This window comes from Mandrillus leucophaeus, unplaced genomic scaffold, assembly GCF_000951045.1.
Source record: "Mandrillus leucophaeus isolate KB7577 unplaced genomic scaffold, Mleu.le_1.0 Scaffold57, whole genome shotgun sequence".
NCBI lineage: Eukaryota > Metazoa > Chordata > Mammalia > Primates > Cercopithecidae > Mandrillus > Mandrillus leucophaeus.
Window position 1 is genome coordinate 7,032,281 of NW_012106141.1, and position 18,672 is coordinate 7,050,952.

An 18,672-nucleotide genomic window follows, 5' to 3' on the forward strand; every position below is an offset into this window, starting at 1 on the left:
CCCAATAACTTATGGAAAAATAAAAATTTTTAAAAAGCAAGGAAATAGGACACCTCCAAAGGAATACAATAATTCTCCAGCAATAGATCTCAATCAAAAAGCAAGTTATGAAATCCCAGAAAAAAATTCAAAATTTCAATACTAAAGAAGCCCAATGAGGTACAAGAGAATACTGAAAACCAATACAAAAAAGTCAGAAAAACAATTCAGGGTATGAATGAGAAATGTACCAAAGAGGTAGATATCAGAAAAACAACCACCAAACAAATTGTGGAAATGAAGAAATCATTGAATGAAATACAAAGCATATCTGAAAACTTCAACAATAGATTAAATAAAACACAAGACTTGTAGAGCCTAAAGATAGGTCTTTAAAAATAACACATTCAGAAAAAAAAGCAAAAAGAATAAAAAAGAATCAGGCTAGCTTTTGTGACATATGGGACACCAGAGGGGACCAAATATTTGAATTTTCAGTGTCTGAGAAGGCAAACAGAAAGGATAGAGTTAGAAAACCTATTTAATGAAATAAAAGATGAAAACTTCCCAGGTCTAGCAAGAGGTTTAGTAATCCAGATACAGGAGGCTCAAAGATCCCCAAATAGAAACACTGCAAAAAATTCTTCTCCACAGCATGTTATAGTCAAACTGTTAAAAGTAAGAGACAAAGAGAAAATTCTAAAAACCATGCAAGAGAAAAGCACCTCGTCACCTATAAAAGAACCCCCATCAGACTAACAGCATATTTCTCAGCAGAAACCTTAAAGCCAGGAGAGAATTATATCTAAAGTGCTGAAAGCGGGGGAGAAAAACCTGCCAAAGATACTACACCCAGCAAAGTTACCCTTCATAAATGAAGAATATATAAAGTCTTTCGTAGACAAGCAACAGCTGCGGGAAGTCATCACCACTAGACTGGTCATACAAGAAATGCTAAAGTTCAGGGAGTCTACACCTGGAAGCACAACAGCGATTAACTACCACCAAGAAAACACTTGAAAATACAAAAACCACTGGTAGGGCAAACAAATAAAGAGGAGAAAAAAACCTCAAATGTTACCACTACAGGATGCCACCAAACCACAATGTTAAACAAAAAGAAAGAAACACACTAAAGAGAAAAAGAAAGGAATCAAACATTTTCACTACAGAAAACTACCAAGCCACATTGATAAATAATGAAAGGAATAAAGGATATACAAACTACAAAAAAAAAGAGACAGGATTAAGTCTTCATATATTAATAACTTTGCATGTAAACTAAGTAAATTAAAAGGTATAGACTGCCTGAATGAATAAAAACCAGCCAAACAAACAAAACATATTTGCTGACCATAAGAAAGTCACTTCATCTGTAAAGACATAAAAAGACTAAAAGGGAAGAAATGGAAAAGAAATATTCAACACAGCCAGAACCAAAAGCGAGCAAGAATTGCTGTACTTATTTCAGATGAAAAAGACTTTAAGTCATGAACATTAAAAAGAGACAAAGAAGGTCATTCTATAATAATAAAGGGATCAATTCAGCAAGACGATATAACAACTGCAAACATACGTACACAACACCAGAACACCTAGAAATATAAAGCAAGCATTATTAGATCTAAAGGTAGAGACAGACTACAATACAATAATAGTTGGGGATTTCAATACCTCACTCTCAGCACTAGATAAGATCATCTAAAAAGAAAATTAACCAACACTGGACTTAAACTGTACATTAAGCCAAACAGACCTAACAGCCTTACAGAACATCTCATCCATCAGTTAAGAGAACACACATTCTTTTCATTAGCACAAGGATTATTCTCCAGGACAGATCATATGTTAGGACACAAAACAAATCTCAACAAACTTTAAAAAACTGACTTCAAATCAAGTACCTTCTCAAACTACAATGGAACAAAACTAATAATCAATAACGAGAAGAACACTGGCAACTGTACAAATAAACAGAAATTAAACAACATGCTTCTGAACAAGCATCCAGTCAAGGAAAAAATTAAAAAAAAAATTCCTGAAAAAATGAAAATTGAAACACAACATACCAAAACCTATGGGATACAGAAAAAGCAGTGCTAAGAGGGAAATTTTCGCAATAAGTGCATTTATCAAAAAAGTGGAAACATTTCAAAAAGCAATCTAATGATGTACCTAAAAGGAACTAGAAAAGAACTCCAAATTAGTAGAAGGAAAGAAATAATAAACACTAGAGCAGAACTAAACAAAATAGAGACAAAAAACACAATACAAAGGATCAAGAAACAAAGATTTTTTTAAAAGATAAACAAAACCAATAAGCTACTTGTTAGACTAACCAAGAACCAAAGACAGAAAACCCAAATAAAATCAGGAATGAAAAAGGAGAAATTACAACTGATAACCACAGAAATACAAGAGATCATCAGAGGCTATTATGAACAACTACACACAAATAAACTAGAAAACCTGGAAGAAATGGATAAATTCCTGGACACACACAAGCTATCAAGAATGAATCAGGAAGAAACAGAAAACCTGAACAGACCAATAATGAGTAATGAGACTGAATTGGTAATAAAAAGTCTCCCAACAAAGGAAAGTCCAAGACCAGACAACTTCACTAATGAATTCTATCAAACTATCAAAGAACTAACCAATTCTTCTCAAACTATTCCAAAAAAGTCAAAGAGGAGGGAATTTTCCCTAACTCATTCTGTGAGGCCAGCATTGATTGCCCTGATACCAAAGCCAGAGAAGGACAGAACAAAAAAGAACAAAGAAAATTACAGGCCACTATTTTTGATGAACATAGATGCAAAAATTCTCAACAAAATACTAGCAAACTCAATCCAACAGCACATGAGAAAACTAATACCCAACAATTAAGTGGGGTTTATCCTAGCGATGCAGGGAGAATTCAACATATACAAATCAATAAATGTGATACATCACATCAAAAGAATGAAAGACAAAAACCATATGATCTTCTCAGTAGACAAGAAAAAACATTTCACAAAATTCAACATCACTTAATAATAAAAACTCTCAACAAACTAGGCACAGAAGGAATATACCTTAACATAATAAAGACCATATATGACAAACCCACAGCTAACATCATAGTTAATGGGGAAAAGCTGAAAGAAAGCCTTTCCCCAGGAGCTAAAACAAAATAAGGATGCCCACTTTCACCATTCTTACTCAACATAGCAACAGAAGTCCTAGCCTGAGCAACCAGGCAAGATAAATAAAGGGCACCTAAATTAGAAAAGATAAAATAAAAAGTCCCCTATACAAAAATTACCCAGGCATGGTGGCGCACACCTGTAATTCCAGCTACTTGGGTGGAATTGCTTGAAGCCAGAAGATGGAGGTTGTAGTTAATGGGAATTGCTTGAACCCAGAAGGTGGAGGTTGTAGTGAGCCAACACTGTGCCACTGAAGTCCAGCCTGGGCGACAGCTGTCTCAAAACAAACAAAACAAAACAACTAAAATCAAAACGTCCCCTTTGCTGATGTTATGATCTTATAGCTTAAAAACCCTAGACTCCACTGGCGCACTGGCTCATGCCTAAAATACTAGCACTCTGGGAGGCCAAGGCAGGTGGATCATCTGAGGTCAGGAGTTCGAGACCAGCCTGGCCAACACTGTGAAACACCATCTCTACTAAAAAAATACAAAAATTAGCAAGGTGTGGTGGCACAGGCCTATAGTCCCAGCTACTTGGAAGGCTGAGGCAGAAGAATCGCTTGAACCCGTGAGGCGGAGGTTGCAGTGGGCCGAGATCACGTCACTGCACTCCAGCCTAAGCGACAGAGCGAAGGCTCTGTATCAAAAACAAACAAACAAACAAAACCCAAAAACAAAACCTAGACTCCACAAAAAAACTCACAGCTGATCAATGCATTCAGTAAAGTTGCAGAACACAAAATCAACATACAAAAATCGGTAGCATTTCTATACACTAGCTGAGAAATAAATAAAGAAGGCAATCCCACCTACAATAGCTACAAAAAATAAAATACCTAGGAATAAATTTAACCAAGGGGGTTACACATTTCTACACACAAAAAAACTACAAAACAGATGAAAGAAACTAAAGAGGACACAAACAAATGGCAAGATATCCCGTGTTCATGGATCAGAAGAATTATGCCTAAAGCAATCTACAAATCCAATGCTATCTCTATCAAAATACCACCTTCATTTTTCACAGAAATAGAAACAATTCTAAAATATCTAAGAAACCAAAAAAGAGCCGTAATAACTAAATCAAGGTGGATCACAAGAACAAAGCTGAAGGCATCACACTACCTGACTCAAAATATATTACAAGAATAGTAACCACAACAGCATGGTATTCGTATAAAAACAGACATCTAGATCAATGGAACAGAATAGAGAATCCAGAAATAAATCCATGTATTTACAGCCAACTGATTTTCAACAAAAGTGTCAGGAACATAGTTGGGGAAAGCACATACTCTTCAATAAATAATGCTGGGAAAATTGGATATCTATATTCAGAGGAATGAAGCTGGAGCCCCATCTCTCACCATATTCAAAAAAACAATTCAAGGGCCAGTGTGGTGGCTCATGCCTGTAATTCTAGCACTTTGGGAGGGTGAGGCAGGTGGATCATTTAAGGTCAGGAGTTCAAGATCAGCCTGGCCAACATGGTGAAACCCCATCAGTACTTAAAAAAAAAAAAAAATTAGCCAGGTGTGGTGGCATGCACCCGTAATCCCAGCTACTCAGGAGGCTACGGCAGGAGAATCGCTTGAACCTGGGAAGTGGAGGCTGCTGTGAGCCGATCACGTCACTGCATTTCAGAGTGACAGAGTGAGACTCCACCTCAAAAAAAAAAAATTCAAGATGGATTAAATAGTTAAATGTATGACCCCAAAATGTAAACCTACTAGAAGAAAACATACGGAAAACACTTCAGGACACTGGTATAGTGTTTATGGTCGAGACCTCAAAAACACAGGCACCAAAAACAGACAAATAGGGCTAAACTGAACTAAAAAGCTTCTGCACAGGAAAGGAAACAATAACCAGAGTGAAAGAGACAGTCTGTCCCCCAGTTTGAATATTCAGTAGTTTGAATATTCAATAGCTTGCATATTCAGTAGTTTGAGTATCTGCAAACTATTCATCCAACAAGGGGCTACTATCCAGAATACATAAACTCAAACTCAACACACACAGCCACCAAAACCCAAATAATTCCATTAAAAAGTAGGCAAAGAGTATTAATAAACATTTTTCTAAAGAGGATATATAAATGGCCAACAGGTATATGAAAAAATGCTCAACATTACTAATCACAGAAATGCAAATCAAACCCACAATGAGATATCATATCGCCTCAGTTAGAATGGCTATTACTAAAAAGACAAAAATGCTGGGCCTGGTGGCTTAGGCCTGTAATCCCAGCACTCTGGAAGACTGAGGTTGGAGGACTGTTTGAGGAAAGGAATTCGAAACCAATCTGGTCAACACAGTGAGACTGTGTCTCTATAAAAGAAAAAATTTAAAATTAGCCTGGCATGGTGGAGGTTGCCTGTAGTATCAGCTACTGGGGAGGCTCAGGCAGCAGGATTGCTTAAGCCCAGGAGTATTAGGCTACAGTGAGCCATGATCATGCCACTGCATACCAGACCGGGCAGCAGAGCAAGACCCTGTCTCAAAAACAAACCAAAAGACAAAAAATAACAGATGCTGCCAAGGAAGTGGAGAAAAGAGAATCCTTATACACTGTTAGTGGGAATGTAAATAAATACAGACACTATGGAAACAGTAGGGAGACGTCTCCAAAAACTAAAAATGGAACTACCATATGATCCAGCATTCCCAGTACTGGATATTTATCCAAAGAACATGAAATCCGTATATCAAAAAGATATCTGCATTCTTGTGCTAATTGTAGCACTATTTACAATCTAAGTGTCTATCAATGAACAAACAGATAAAGAAAATGTGGTATATACACAATGGGATACTATTTGGCCATAAAGAAAAAATAGTCTTATCATTTACAGCAACACAGATGCGACTGGAGGTCATTATGTTAAGTGAAATAAGCCAGGTATAGAAAGATAAACATCACAAGTTCCTACTCACGTGTGGGAGCTAAAAAAGTAGGTCTCAAGGAGCTAAAGAGTGGAATGATAGGTATTAAAGGTTGGGAAGGGTGTGTGTGAGGGTGGTGGTGATCAAGAGAGATAGGTTAACGGGTACAAACATATGGTTAGATGAAAGGAATAAGTTCCAATGTTTGATAGCAATAGTAAGGTGACTATGGTCAGCAACCATGTATTATATATTTCAAATTGGTTAGTAAACTTGAAATGTTCCCAATACAGAAATGATAAATACTCAAGATGATAGATACCAGAATACTCTGGCTTAATCATTACACATTCTACACATATAACGAAATATCTTACGTGTCCTATAAATATATAAAACCTTATATATCAATTTTAAAAATCCATGAAGCATTTGTTTGGTGACTGTAGAAATAAGTTTTATCAGCATACTGAAAGTATTATTTATGTAAGTGAAGTGGAAATGTCAAACTTCCAATGCACTTCTCCCATCTCCCATTTGTACTGTCAAGTTCTACATGCCTTTTCTTCAACCCTAAGAGGGCTACTGGAGGAAATGACATTAAAAAAACTGAAGAAATAATCTCAGTGCTTAGCATAGTGCCTGGTAAGTAGCAGATGCTCTGCAAATGTCTGCTCACTGACTAAGCGTAACATTAATGATGCCAAATTCATGTATCAAAGGATTTGAAGAATTATGCAGCTATTAAAGTCCCTTTACCACTAGGCTAAAATCAGGAGAGGAAGTTTTAATTTTAGCCTCTTTTCTTATATTATGCATTAGATTTCTTAATCATAATTCTAGTTCAATCCCTATTCAAAGAATGAATTCTCATCTTAAACAGAACTCAGGAGAAATAAATTGATGGAAAAAAAAAAAACCAGTACTAACCTAAGACAATACAAATTCACATATACACAACTTATATATTAAAGACCTTCTCTACTGGAAGGCAGGTGGCTGTAGTGTGTGATACTGTTGGGTTCTTAGCATAAGTATAATTCTAATATTACAATGCCAGTTGGGGTAGGGACTGGATTCATGACACAACTGGACAGGACCTATGCTGTAAAGTTACATCAGAATTTAAATTTCCATTTACTTAGGTATATGTTCACCATGACTATTACTTATTAAGGTAAAGAACAATGTTTAACAATGCAATACCTGATGCTCTAATTGTTTTTGTCGTCGTCTGTCTCGTTCCTCAATCTGAGCTGGGTCCAAGAGAGCAGTCATGGAACGGAAAAAGCTGGAAAGATACATATATTAGCTATTAAAAACCTCAAAAAGGTAGATTCAACAAGCTAAATCATTTTTGTTTGGGATAAATCTACTGATTATTTCTATTTTAAAGACAAATACCAAATCTGAAACCAATGAGACATTAACAAGTCTTACTAAAGCACAGAGACTTTCTTAAAAATCAATAAATACATAAGCATGAACTTACTTTGTTTTCTTACTGTTTGCCATAACCACATCCTTAATAGGTTTTGCTCTATGCTCCACCTCTGAAGGTTCAACCTGGCTTCCAGTTGTAGGTGTACAAACACTGCTGACATCAGCCAGCTCCTGAGTGTCAGGAGACACACAGAAGTACTCAGGTTGTTTGTGTGTTGACCGAGAGGACAGTTGAGATTGAGAACCAGGATAACTCTTTAATGAATCAAAGTGCATTGCCCATCTGTCATGTTCCTCACCCTAATGATGACAAAAAATTCTCATATATAATTCCAAATGACAACCAAAGATGATTTCTAAAAGTCACCTTAGAGCAGAATAAGCATCATAAAAATTAACAAAACTGTACTGTTTAGAGTCCTTATACATAGATAACTAGCTTCGAAAATTTGAGAAATTCAAAGAATTAGAAAATTTCTAAAAAGGTGTAAGAAGCTATGCAATGTCACATAATGCATTCAATGAAACAGGTTCACATGGGCAAATGTGGAATAACTGGAATATTCTGGTCTTGTCAAGAAGTTTCAGAATACTTCTAGTTTTGATTGAAGACTTTGATTTTATTATCATTTTCTTTTATAGCCATAAAACCTCATAAGTTACCTTTGAATATATAATTTTTTCCTCTATTTTTCTTTGACGGTCATCTTCTATTTGCTTATTCAACTCTTCAATCCATTTTCTCTGCAGTTCTTGTTTCACAGCACTGAAAGGGTGCTCCAGCAGTACTGTTTCCTAAACAACAGTCATAAAAGCTATCTAAAGTTCAGTTCTCTTTTTCTAATCATTTAATATGGGCAAATCTTGCTAAAGTAACTTATACAGATTTAATCCAGTGAGGCATTTATCTGTAAGAGGAGCAATAACTTCAAATGAATTTGAATTCAAACAAATAATTAAGTAGATATATTCTGATTCTCAGAATCATATTTTAAATATATTAGAGCAGAGAGATATAATAAGATATCTAAGTGTAAGGAAAGGGAATTTTCTAATAAAAAACAGAAAATTCTTTCTCCAAAACAATTAAAAGACTCAAAATTCAGCTGGATGCAGCGGCTCATGACTATAATCCTAGCATGTTGAGAGGCTGACATGGGCAGATCACCTGAGCCCAGGAGTTCGAGACCAGCCTGGCCAACATGGCAAAACCCCATCTCTACTAAAAAATAAAATAAAATAAAATAAAATTAGCCAGGTGTGGGTGCATGCCTGTAATCCCAGCTACTTGGGAGGCTGAGGCACAAATCACTTGAACCTGGGAGGTGGGGGTTGTAGTGAGCCGAAATCATGCCACTGCACTCCAGCATGGGCAAGAGTGAGACCCTGTCTCAAAAAAATTATTTTTCAAAATTCAAAGTCTCTTTTAGAGGCTGAAAGAGTTATTAACAATTTAAAACAGATGACTATTGTTTTACATTTGGCTTTGAAATACAACAAATATTGCCTTTAGGACAAGAACAAGGAGAATATAGAAAGATGTGTGAGAGCAAGAGACTTTCCCTACTGAATCATGTCTCTCTCTAGGAGACCCTCTGTCTTCTAGGTTTCTGCTACTACAGCTCTATCACAGTCTATGATGTTTCAATAAGAAAAATATACTGTGTCCAGAACAAGTCTCTGAATCTTAAGGAAAAAGTAAAAAACGAAAACAGTAGCATAAAAGTTTGCTGCCACTTTAACTGATGAGTTTAGGATACTCTTAAAAATATATATTCTACTCAAATTGTTCTGAAATGCAACAGGCAAATAACAAAACATTTCATTACATGAAATAACTGCAGGACATAATTAAGAAAAATGGTTTGACAGAATCCTACAATGACAATATACCTCACAATGTTACTTTCTTCCCTTGTTTTTACCAGAAAAGATCACAAAGGTCATAGTTTACAACTCACTGTTTTGATCAGAAGAAATATTTATACAAAAAGTAAAGATCCTTATATCTCGTCCTCCTACATTCTAAACAGATTAAAAACCATCAAACTTATTTAAGCCTAAAACAATCACTTCAAAAGGAACATTATCTTTAGGTAAAAGAAAGTATACATCAAGAAATGTTTTAGAAGTCAAAATGGGAAAAGGAAAAGAAAAACAAGCATTGTCCAACCTGTGGGCCAAGACAGCTTTGAATGTGGCCCAACACAAATTTGTAAACTTTCTTAAAATATTATGAAATTGTTTTGCAACTTTTTTTTAAGTTCATCAGCTATCACAGTGTTAGTTTATTTTATGTGTGGCCCAAGACCATTTTTCTTCTTCCAGTGTGACTCACGGAAGCCAAAAGACTGGATACCCCCAAATTGCAAATGGACCCTTTGAACTCCCTAAAGAAAATTTTCAACAAGGTAACTCAATAGTCTTAGAATGCTGTGTATTTGTTTGAGTCTGATGTAACCAGATCTGATTCCATATTCTAGTGTAGTGGTATTGCAAATTATTCACGGATTAGACAAAAGTTAAAATTACCCTTAAAAATTCCTTAAACACTCAAAATGTTTTATATATATTTATAACCCTAAGACAACTGAACAATCAGATCTCTCAGTTTAGTCTTTAATTTCTTACTCAAAGATATCTTACAAAGCTACTACGACTTACCTGCATTTCATTTCTGTTGTTGACTGGGAAAGCCTTTAAATTATTCTTACATTCTTTTTCACAAGTCTCTCCCAATGTGCATTCAGTTAGAAGAATGAAAAACATGGGGGTGGGAGATGGGGGGAGATGTAGGTAGAACTGCATTCCTTTTGGTTTACTGCGTGCATTTAGTTGAAGGTGAGTAAGGAATATTTGTGTGTAACACAAGACATACTGTAACAAGTGTTGTGTTTTGACCTTCTTCTATCATTCCCTCTTGCTAAATCCTCCATACAGTTAAAGAAGCCTCTTTTCCCAGGCTGACTTTTTCACTGTATCTCCCTATTACAGACCTGAGACTTCCCCTACATAAAAACTGATTTCCTAAATATGTTTTGAGCCTATTCTTTTTTTTTTTTTTTTCCAGGCAGGGTCTCACTGTCACCCAGGCTGGAGTGCACAATCATGGCTCACTGCTGCCTTAACGTCCCAGGCTTAAGTGATCCTCCTGCCTCAGATTCTCAAGTAGCTGGGACTACAGATGCACGTCACCACACCCAGCTATTTTTATTTTTCGTAGAGACAGGATTTTACCATGCTGTTGCCCAGGATGGCCTTGAACTCCTGGGCTCAAGAAATCCACCCGCCTTGACCTCCCAAAAAGCCACTGCATATGGCCTATTCTCACGTGACAGCCTTGTGTGAAAACTCATAGGAAACCCACTACAACCTTCCCCTCAAATAGTTCCTGATGTTAGAGTCCTAATGTAATTATTTTAGTCTTCAAATTATTCTGTTAGGAAATGTTAGTCTCACTCCTGATTCAAATGCTGTACAAATGGCAGCTGGTAAGTCAGAACTGAAAATAAAGGGCTTTTCAGATGGTCCACTATAGATGCCTGTTTCCATTTCATGTAATTCTCCCCTTAAAGCAGTCTATAAAAATGCAGCTTTGGGAAAGAACACTGTGTTGACTTTGCCAAGGGCCAGAAGAGCCCTTCTTGCCAGTTCATGATTCCCCAATTAAGATGACAACATCCACCTGCCTATCTTGTCTACTGGCCAGGCAGAAAAGGCATTCATGTGGGTAGTAGGGATGTCAGGACACTGGATTACAAAGACCATTACCTTACAGGAGGAAGGGCAGCAAAACACAGAGCTGAAATCACTTTTTAAAAAACAAAATTACTTTGAACTTAAAAATTATGTAAAATCCCTCTGGAACCAGAAGGCCCATAGAGTAAACGATGGCTAAAAATCCGTTTCTCATGTACTTATTTGCCATATATCCTCTTTGGAGCCACATCTATTAAAATTCTGCCAATTAAAAAAATTGGGTTGTCTAATTACTGAGTGTTTAGTTTTTAAAAATATATGCTGGATGTAAGTCCTTTTATCAAGAATTAATTTGCAATCATTTTCTCCCTCTATTTTATAAACTTAACTTTAACCTAAGAACAGAACTTTTGATGAGGTCATTCATCAATTCTTTTTTAAAAGATCATCCTTTCAGTGTTGTACTAATGACACTGGTACATTAATTCTTATGTCTAGCCACCTTTATTAAGTTTACCTATTATTTTTATAAATATGATGATCATTGATTTGTGAATGTTAAACCTAGCTTGCTTGCATTCCTTGAATAGACCCAACTCATCATGATTTATTACGCTTTCTTGTATTTATTTTTCTTTCTTGTATTTCCTGTCAGGTTTTGGTATAAAGAGTTAGTTTTGGGTATCAGGTTTACTACCCTCATAAACAACCTAAAAGGTTTTCACTTCCACCTTAATTGTTGGGAAGAATTCACCAGTAAATACATTTGGTTCTGGAGTTTATTTTGTTGGGTTTTTAGTAATGGGTTCAATTTCATTAAAGTACCATTCTGATTTACTGCTTCTTGTGTCAATTTTAGTAATCTGTGTTTTTCTAATAATTTGCTCATTTTTAAGTCCAAATTAACTTGAAAGTGAAGTTATTCAGAAAATCCCCTTCTCTTTCTAATGTCCATATTCTCTAGTGATGTCTCCTTTTTAATTCATCTCAATTTTATGAGGGGTTTATCAATTTAAATAACTTTTCAAAGAATTAACTTTTGGCTTTGTTAATTCTATTGTACATATTTCTAGTTTTACTAATACCCACTCTGACCTACTTTGGGCTTAAATTTTGCTGTTCTTTCTCTAACCTCTTGAGATGAATACTTTAGGTCACTGATACTTGATTTTCAATCTTTCAAGAGATGCATTTAAGGTGAAAAATTTCCCCCTCAGCACAGGAAACCTACATTTTGATATGTAATATTTTCATTATCACTCAGTTAAAAATATTTTCTAATGTGAATTTCTCTTTCACTCAGAAGTATACTGCCTACTTATCAAACATTTGGGAATTTTCTAGTTACTATTTGTTACTGATATCTAGCTTAATTCCATTATATGGTTTGATTCAGTGTCCCCACCAAAACTCATGTTGAATTGTAATCCCCAGTGTTGGAGGTAGGGCCTGGTGGGAGGTGACTGGATCACAGGGGTGGTTTCTCAAGGTTTAACACCATCCCCCTTGGTGCTGTCATTGTGATGAGTTCTCATGAGATCTTTTTATTTTTTAGGTTGGTGCAAAAGTAAATTGCAGTTTTTGCCATTGAAAGTAATGGGTAGGCCGGGCGCGCTGGCTCAAGCCTGTAATTCCAGCACTTTGGGAGGCCGAGACGGGCGGATCACGAGGTCAGGAAATCGAGACCATCCTGGCTAACACGGTGAAACCCCGTCTCTACTAAAAATACAAAAAAAAAAAACTAGCCGGGCGAGGTGGCAGGCGCCTGTAGTCCCAGCTACTCGGGAGGCTGAGGCAGGAGAATGGCGTGAACCCGGGAGGCGGAGCTTGCAGTGAGCTGAGATCCGGCCACTGCACTCCAGCCTGGACGGCAGAGCGAGACTCCGTCTCAAAAAAAATAAATAAATAAATAAATAAAAATAAAAAAAATAGAAAGTAATGGGTAAAACTGCAATTACTTTTTAAAAAAAATTTTATTTCCATAGGTTTTGGGGGAAGAGGTGGTATTTGGTTACATGAGTAAGTTCTTTAGTGGTGATCTGTGAGATTCTGGTGTACGCATCACCCGAGCAGTATACGTTGAACCCACTTTGTAGTCTTTTATCCCTCAGCCCCCTCCCGGCCTTTCCCCACAAGCCCTCAAAGTCCACTGTATCCTTCTTAAGCCTCTGCATCCTCATAGCTTAGCTCCCACTTATGAGTGAGAACATAAGATGTTTGGTTTTCCATTCCTGAGTTACTTCACTTAAAATAATACTCTCCAATTCCATCCAGGTTGCTGCAAATGCTATTCATTCATTCCTTTTTATGGTTGAGTAGTATTCCATCATATATCTATATCTATCTCACAGTTTCTTCATCCACTCACTGACTGATGGGCATTTGGACTGGTTCCATATTTTCCCAATTGCGAATTGTGCTGCTATAAATGTGTATGCAAGTATCTTTTCCATATAATGACTTCTTTTCCTCTGGAGAGTTAACCAGTATTGGGATTGCTGAATCAAATGGTAGTTCTACTTTTGGTTCTTTTTTTATTTTTTACTTTTATTTTTTGAGACGGAGTCTCTGTCACCCAGGCTGGAGTACAGTGGCGCAATCTCAGCTAACCGCAACCTCTGCCTCCTGGATTCAAGCAATTCTCCTGCCTCAGACTCCTGAGTAGCTGGGATTACAGGCACCGCCACCACGCCTGGCTAATTTTTGTATTTTTAGGAGACAGAGTTTCACCATATTAGCCAGGTGGGTCTTGAACTCCTGACCTCAGGTGATCCGCCTGCCTCGGCTTCCCAAAGTGCTGGTATTACAGGCATGAGCCACCATGCCCAGCCTAACTTTTAGTTCTTTAAGGAATCTCCACATTGTTTTTCATAGTAAGATCTGGTTGTTTAAAAGTGTGTAGCCCTCCCTGCTACCTCTCTTGGTCCTGTTTGTGCTGTTAGATGCCTGCTGCCATTTTGCCTCCCACCATGACTGAAAGCTCCCTAAGGCCTCCCCAGAAGCAGAAGCCACGATGCTTTCTGTACAGTCTGCAGAACTGTAAGCCTATTAAACCTCTTTATAAATTACCCAGTCTCCAGATATTTCTTTACAGTGATGAGAGGACAAACTAATAAAAACCATGATAACAATCTATGTAATGTGAACCTATGAAATTTGTTCAGACTTTTATAGCCTAGTAAATTATTAATTCTCACTTTTTATTTTGAATATTTCATCTATAGATTCTTTGGGGTTTCCATATACATGACTAATAACTACACTTTCATTTTTTCCTCTCCAATTCTTATGACTTGAAATTTCTTTTCCTTGTTATATTGCCTAGAACCACCAATACAAACAGTAATAATATATTGGCATCTTATCTCTTTTCAGAGACAGGGTCTTACTCTGTGGCCCAGGCATAATCATAGCTTACTGCACCTCTAACTCCTGGGCTCAAGTAATTCCCTCACCTCAGCCTCCAGAATAGCTAGGACTATAGGCACATCCTGTCACGCTCAGCTAATTTTTTGTTTTTTGTGTGTGCTGTGGAGACAGGGTCTCACTATGTTGCCCACGCTGGTCTCAAACTCTTGGCTCAAGGCAGCTACTCCTCTGCTCTGGCCTACCAAAGTGTTGGGCTTATAGGCATGAGCCACTGTATCTGGCCCACAATTTTTAATAATGTATAATTTTATTGTAAGTGTGTCTCTTTTAAGCATCAAGTCTTTGGAGTTTTCATACCTCTGCTTTTTAACAAAGGATTTTTGACTTTTCAGAGTTGATTCCTGTTATCTTGCTATTACTATTTATCTTGATGTTTACTGTACAAACTATGTTGGCAGATACTCTTTATAATTATACTAATGGTTACTTAATTTTCTTTTTTTTTTTGAGACAGAGTCTTACTCTGTCCCCAGGCTGGAGTGCAGTGGCGCGATCTCGGCTCACTGCAACCTTCGCCTCCCAGGTTCAAGCGATTCCCTTGCCTGAGCCTCCTGAGTAGCTGGGATTACATCCGCGCGCCACCACACCCGGCTAATTTTTTTGTATTTTTTAGTAGAGACGAGGTTTCACCATGTTGGCCAGGATGGTCTCGATTTCCTGACCTCGTGATCCGTCCGCCTCGGCCTCCCAAAGTGCTGGGATAACAGGCGTGAGCCACCACGCCTGGCGAGTTACTTTAGTTTTCTACATTCTTTAACTTTTATCTGATTTTCACAATCATAATAAACTCTGCCTTTATGGAGAGATCACACAACAGCTAAACACTCTGCACAATATTCTAGCAAAGCAAATGCATAAAGAACTAGAAAGTTCTCCTTGTTTCCTTCCACTATCCTTCACCAGAGTGACACAATACCAACATTCTGCTTTTCGTGTGTGTGTTTCTGTGTGTATGTATGTGCTAGTCTTTTAAAGTATTTCTTTAAATATAGATATGGTTATAGTATATGCATTATTCTGCAACTTACTCTTTTCATTTCACAACGTCTTAAGAGACTTTTGTGTCAGCTACTCATTACTTTTTAACCATAAAATTCTTGTAAACTGTTTTAATTTTTACATTTTTCTGATCCATTTTTCTGATCCAGAAATGGTCTTTAAGAACTTTTCTATTAAAAGAAATATTTGGGAGAAATATTTTATATAATTATTCAGGTCTGAGTATGTCTTTATGTTCTCTTTATGTATGAACATCTTGTCTAGGCATTAAATATTTTAGCCCCACTATCTATTAAACCTTTATAAATATTGCTATACTATCTACAGAGGAGAAATCTAAGATCACTTTGATTTTTGTTGTCATTTTCTCATATTTAAATGCTTGAAGAAGTATATCCTTATTCTTGATATTTGTAAACTTATTACCATATGCCTTCAAATTGGCCTCTTTTCATTCATTCAGCCTAACTTTCTTCTGGATCTAGAAAATTTTTTTCTATGAAACTTGATATATTATTACTTCTGTTTTCTTCTTTAGGAAAGCCTATGATTCAAGATTGTATTTTTATAAGCTATTTATAATATCTTTGATACCAGATTTTTCATCTCTTTTGAAACTTCTTCCTATAGTCCGGGAGTGTTCCCACAGCAATTTCTTCTTTTTCTTCATTGTAATTTAAATTTAATGTTTTACCAAGTATTTTTTCTTTCCTGTGATTGTATGTATTGTTTTCTTCCACTCACCTTATGTTGGGCCTATTCCTGTATAAAGACTTCCTGGACCAATTCAATTCCTTAAGATATGAGTAGATAAAAACTAAGTGAATGTTTTCTTAAAAAACTCTTAACTATGCTATACGAGGGGCTCTTCCTAACTTGTATGACATGACAGAGGTGTATTTTATACTATCCTTTATGTTTTCTTGCATTTCACAAATATATATAATATTTTTAAAAGTCAGAAAGTTGGCCAGGCACAGCGGCTCAAGCCTGTAATCCCAGCCCTTTGGGAGGCGAAAGCAAATGGACTGCTTGAACCCAGGAGTTTGAGACCAGCCGGAGCAACCCTGTCTCTACAGAATACAAAAAAGTAGTCAGTCATGGTGGGATGTGCCTGTAGTCCCAGCTACTTGTAAGGCTGAGATGGGAGGATTGCTTGAGCCCAGGGAGGTCAAGGCTACAGTTAGTTGTGACTGTGCCAGTGCACTCCAGCCTGGGTGACAGAGTGAGATGTTATCTCAAAAACTAATAATAATAATAATAAAGTTGAGAAGTCAAAAAAGGGAAAGATATGTAGAATTAAGTTATGATTATGCATATATGAGTATCTTGAGCATTAAGGTAGATCAAAGTTTATGTATCTACTCATCCAGAAAGCAAAATAGTACCAGAAGGATCCACATCAAACTCTTGCACTGGACAATGACCATCACTAAGATTCTACAAAAACACTTATAGAATAAATTCAGCAAAGTTGCAGTATATAAAATCAACACACAAAAATAAGTTGTGTTTCTATATACTAATCTATATACTAAAAAGAACAATTCTTCAAGGGTATTTAAAAATATTCTGGAGGAGGTTCCAAGATGGCCGAATAGGAACAGCTCCGGTCTGCAGCTCCCAGTGTGAGTTAACGCAGAAGACAGGTGATTTCTGCATTTCCAACTGAGGTACCAGGTTCATTTCACTGGGGCTTGTCAGACACTGGGTGCAGCCCACGGAGCAGGGCGGAGCATTGCCTCACCAGGGAAGCTCAAGGGGTCGGGGAATTCCCTTTCCTAGCAAAGGGAAGCTGTGACAGATGGTACCTGGAAAATCGGGACACTCCCACAGTAATACTGCACTTTTCCAACGGCCTCAGCAAATGGCACACCAGCAGATTATATCCCACGCCTGGTTCGGAGGGTCCCACGCCCACAGAGCCTCGCTCACTGCTAGCACAGCAGTCTGAGATCAAACTGCAAGGTGGCAGCAAGGCTGGGGAGGGGCATCCACCTTTGCTCAGGCTTGAGTAGGTAAACAGAGAGGCCTGGAAGCTCAAACTGGGTGGAGCCCACTGCAGCTCAAGGAGGCCTGCCTGCCTCTGTAGACTCCACCTCTGGGGGCAGGGCATAGCTGAATAAAAGGCAGCAGAAACTTCTGCAGACTTAAATGTCCTTGTCTGACAGCTTTGAAAGGAGTAGTGCTTCTCTCAGCACAGAGTTTGAGATCTGAGAACGGACAGACTGCCTCCTCAAGTGGGTCCCTGACCCCCGAGTAGCCTAACTAGGAGACACCTCCCAGTAGGGGCTGACTGACACCTCATACAGCCACGTGCCCCTTTGAGACAAAGCTTCCAGAAGAAGGATCAGATAGCAAATTGTCGTTCTGCAACATTTGCTGTTCTGCAGCCTCCGCTGGTGATACCCAGGCAAACAGGGTCTGGAGTGGACCTCCAGCAAACTCCAACAGACCTGCAGCTGAGGGTCCTGACTGTTAGAAGGAAAAGTAACAAAGAGAAAGGACATCCACACCAAAACCCCATCTGTACATCACCATCATCAAAGACCAAAGGTAGATAAAACCACAAAGATGGGGAGAAACCACAGCAGAAAAGCTGAAAATTCTAAAAATCAGAGCGCCTCTTCTCCTCGAAAGGAACGCAGCTCCTCACCAGCAACAGAACAAAGCTGGACGGAGAATGACTTTGACAAGTTGAGAGAAGAAGGCTTCAGACGATCGGTAATAAAAAGCTTCTCCGAGCAAAAGGAGGATGTTTAAACCCATCACAAAGAAGCTAAAAACCCTGAAAAACGATTAGACAAATGGCTAACTAGAATAAACAGTGTAGAGACGCCCTTAAATGATCTGATAGAGCTGAAAACCATGGCACGAGAACTAAGTGATGCATGCACAAGCTTCAGTAGACGATTTGATCAAGTGGAAGAAAGGGTATCAGTGATTGAAAATCAAATGAATGAAATGAAGTAAGAAGAGAAGTTGAGAGAAAAAAGAGTAAAAAGAAATGAACAAAGCCTCCAAGAAATATGGGACTATGTGAA

General features: G+C 37.6%; 1 protein-coding gene across 2 annotated transcripts in view; it reads right to left on the reverse strand.

Annotated features, from left to right (window-relative positions):
• Positions 1 to 18,672, reverse strand: part of CCDC66 (coiled-coil domain containing 66) — a 60,995-nt gene that overhangs the window by 23,966 nt on the left and 18,357 nt on the right. For both annotated transcript variants that reach the window (XM_011998419.1, XM_011998420.1), the window contains exons 8-10: positions 8,165 to 8,296; positions 7,551 to 7,801; positions 7,265 to 7,349 (exon numbers count right to left, since the gene is read on the reverse strand). In XM_011998419.1, the coding sequence (XP_011853809.1) occupies positions 7,265 to 7,349; positions 7,551 to 7,801; positions 8,165 to 8,296 (468 nt within the window). The remainder of the gene's footprint in view (positions 1 to 7,264; positions 7,350 to 7,550; positions 7,802 to 8,164; positions 8,297 to 18,672) is intronic.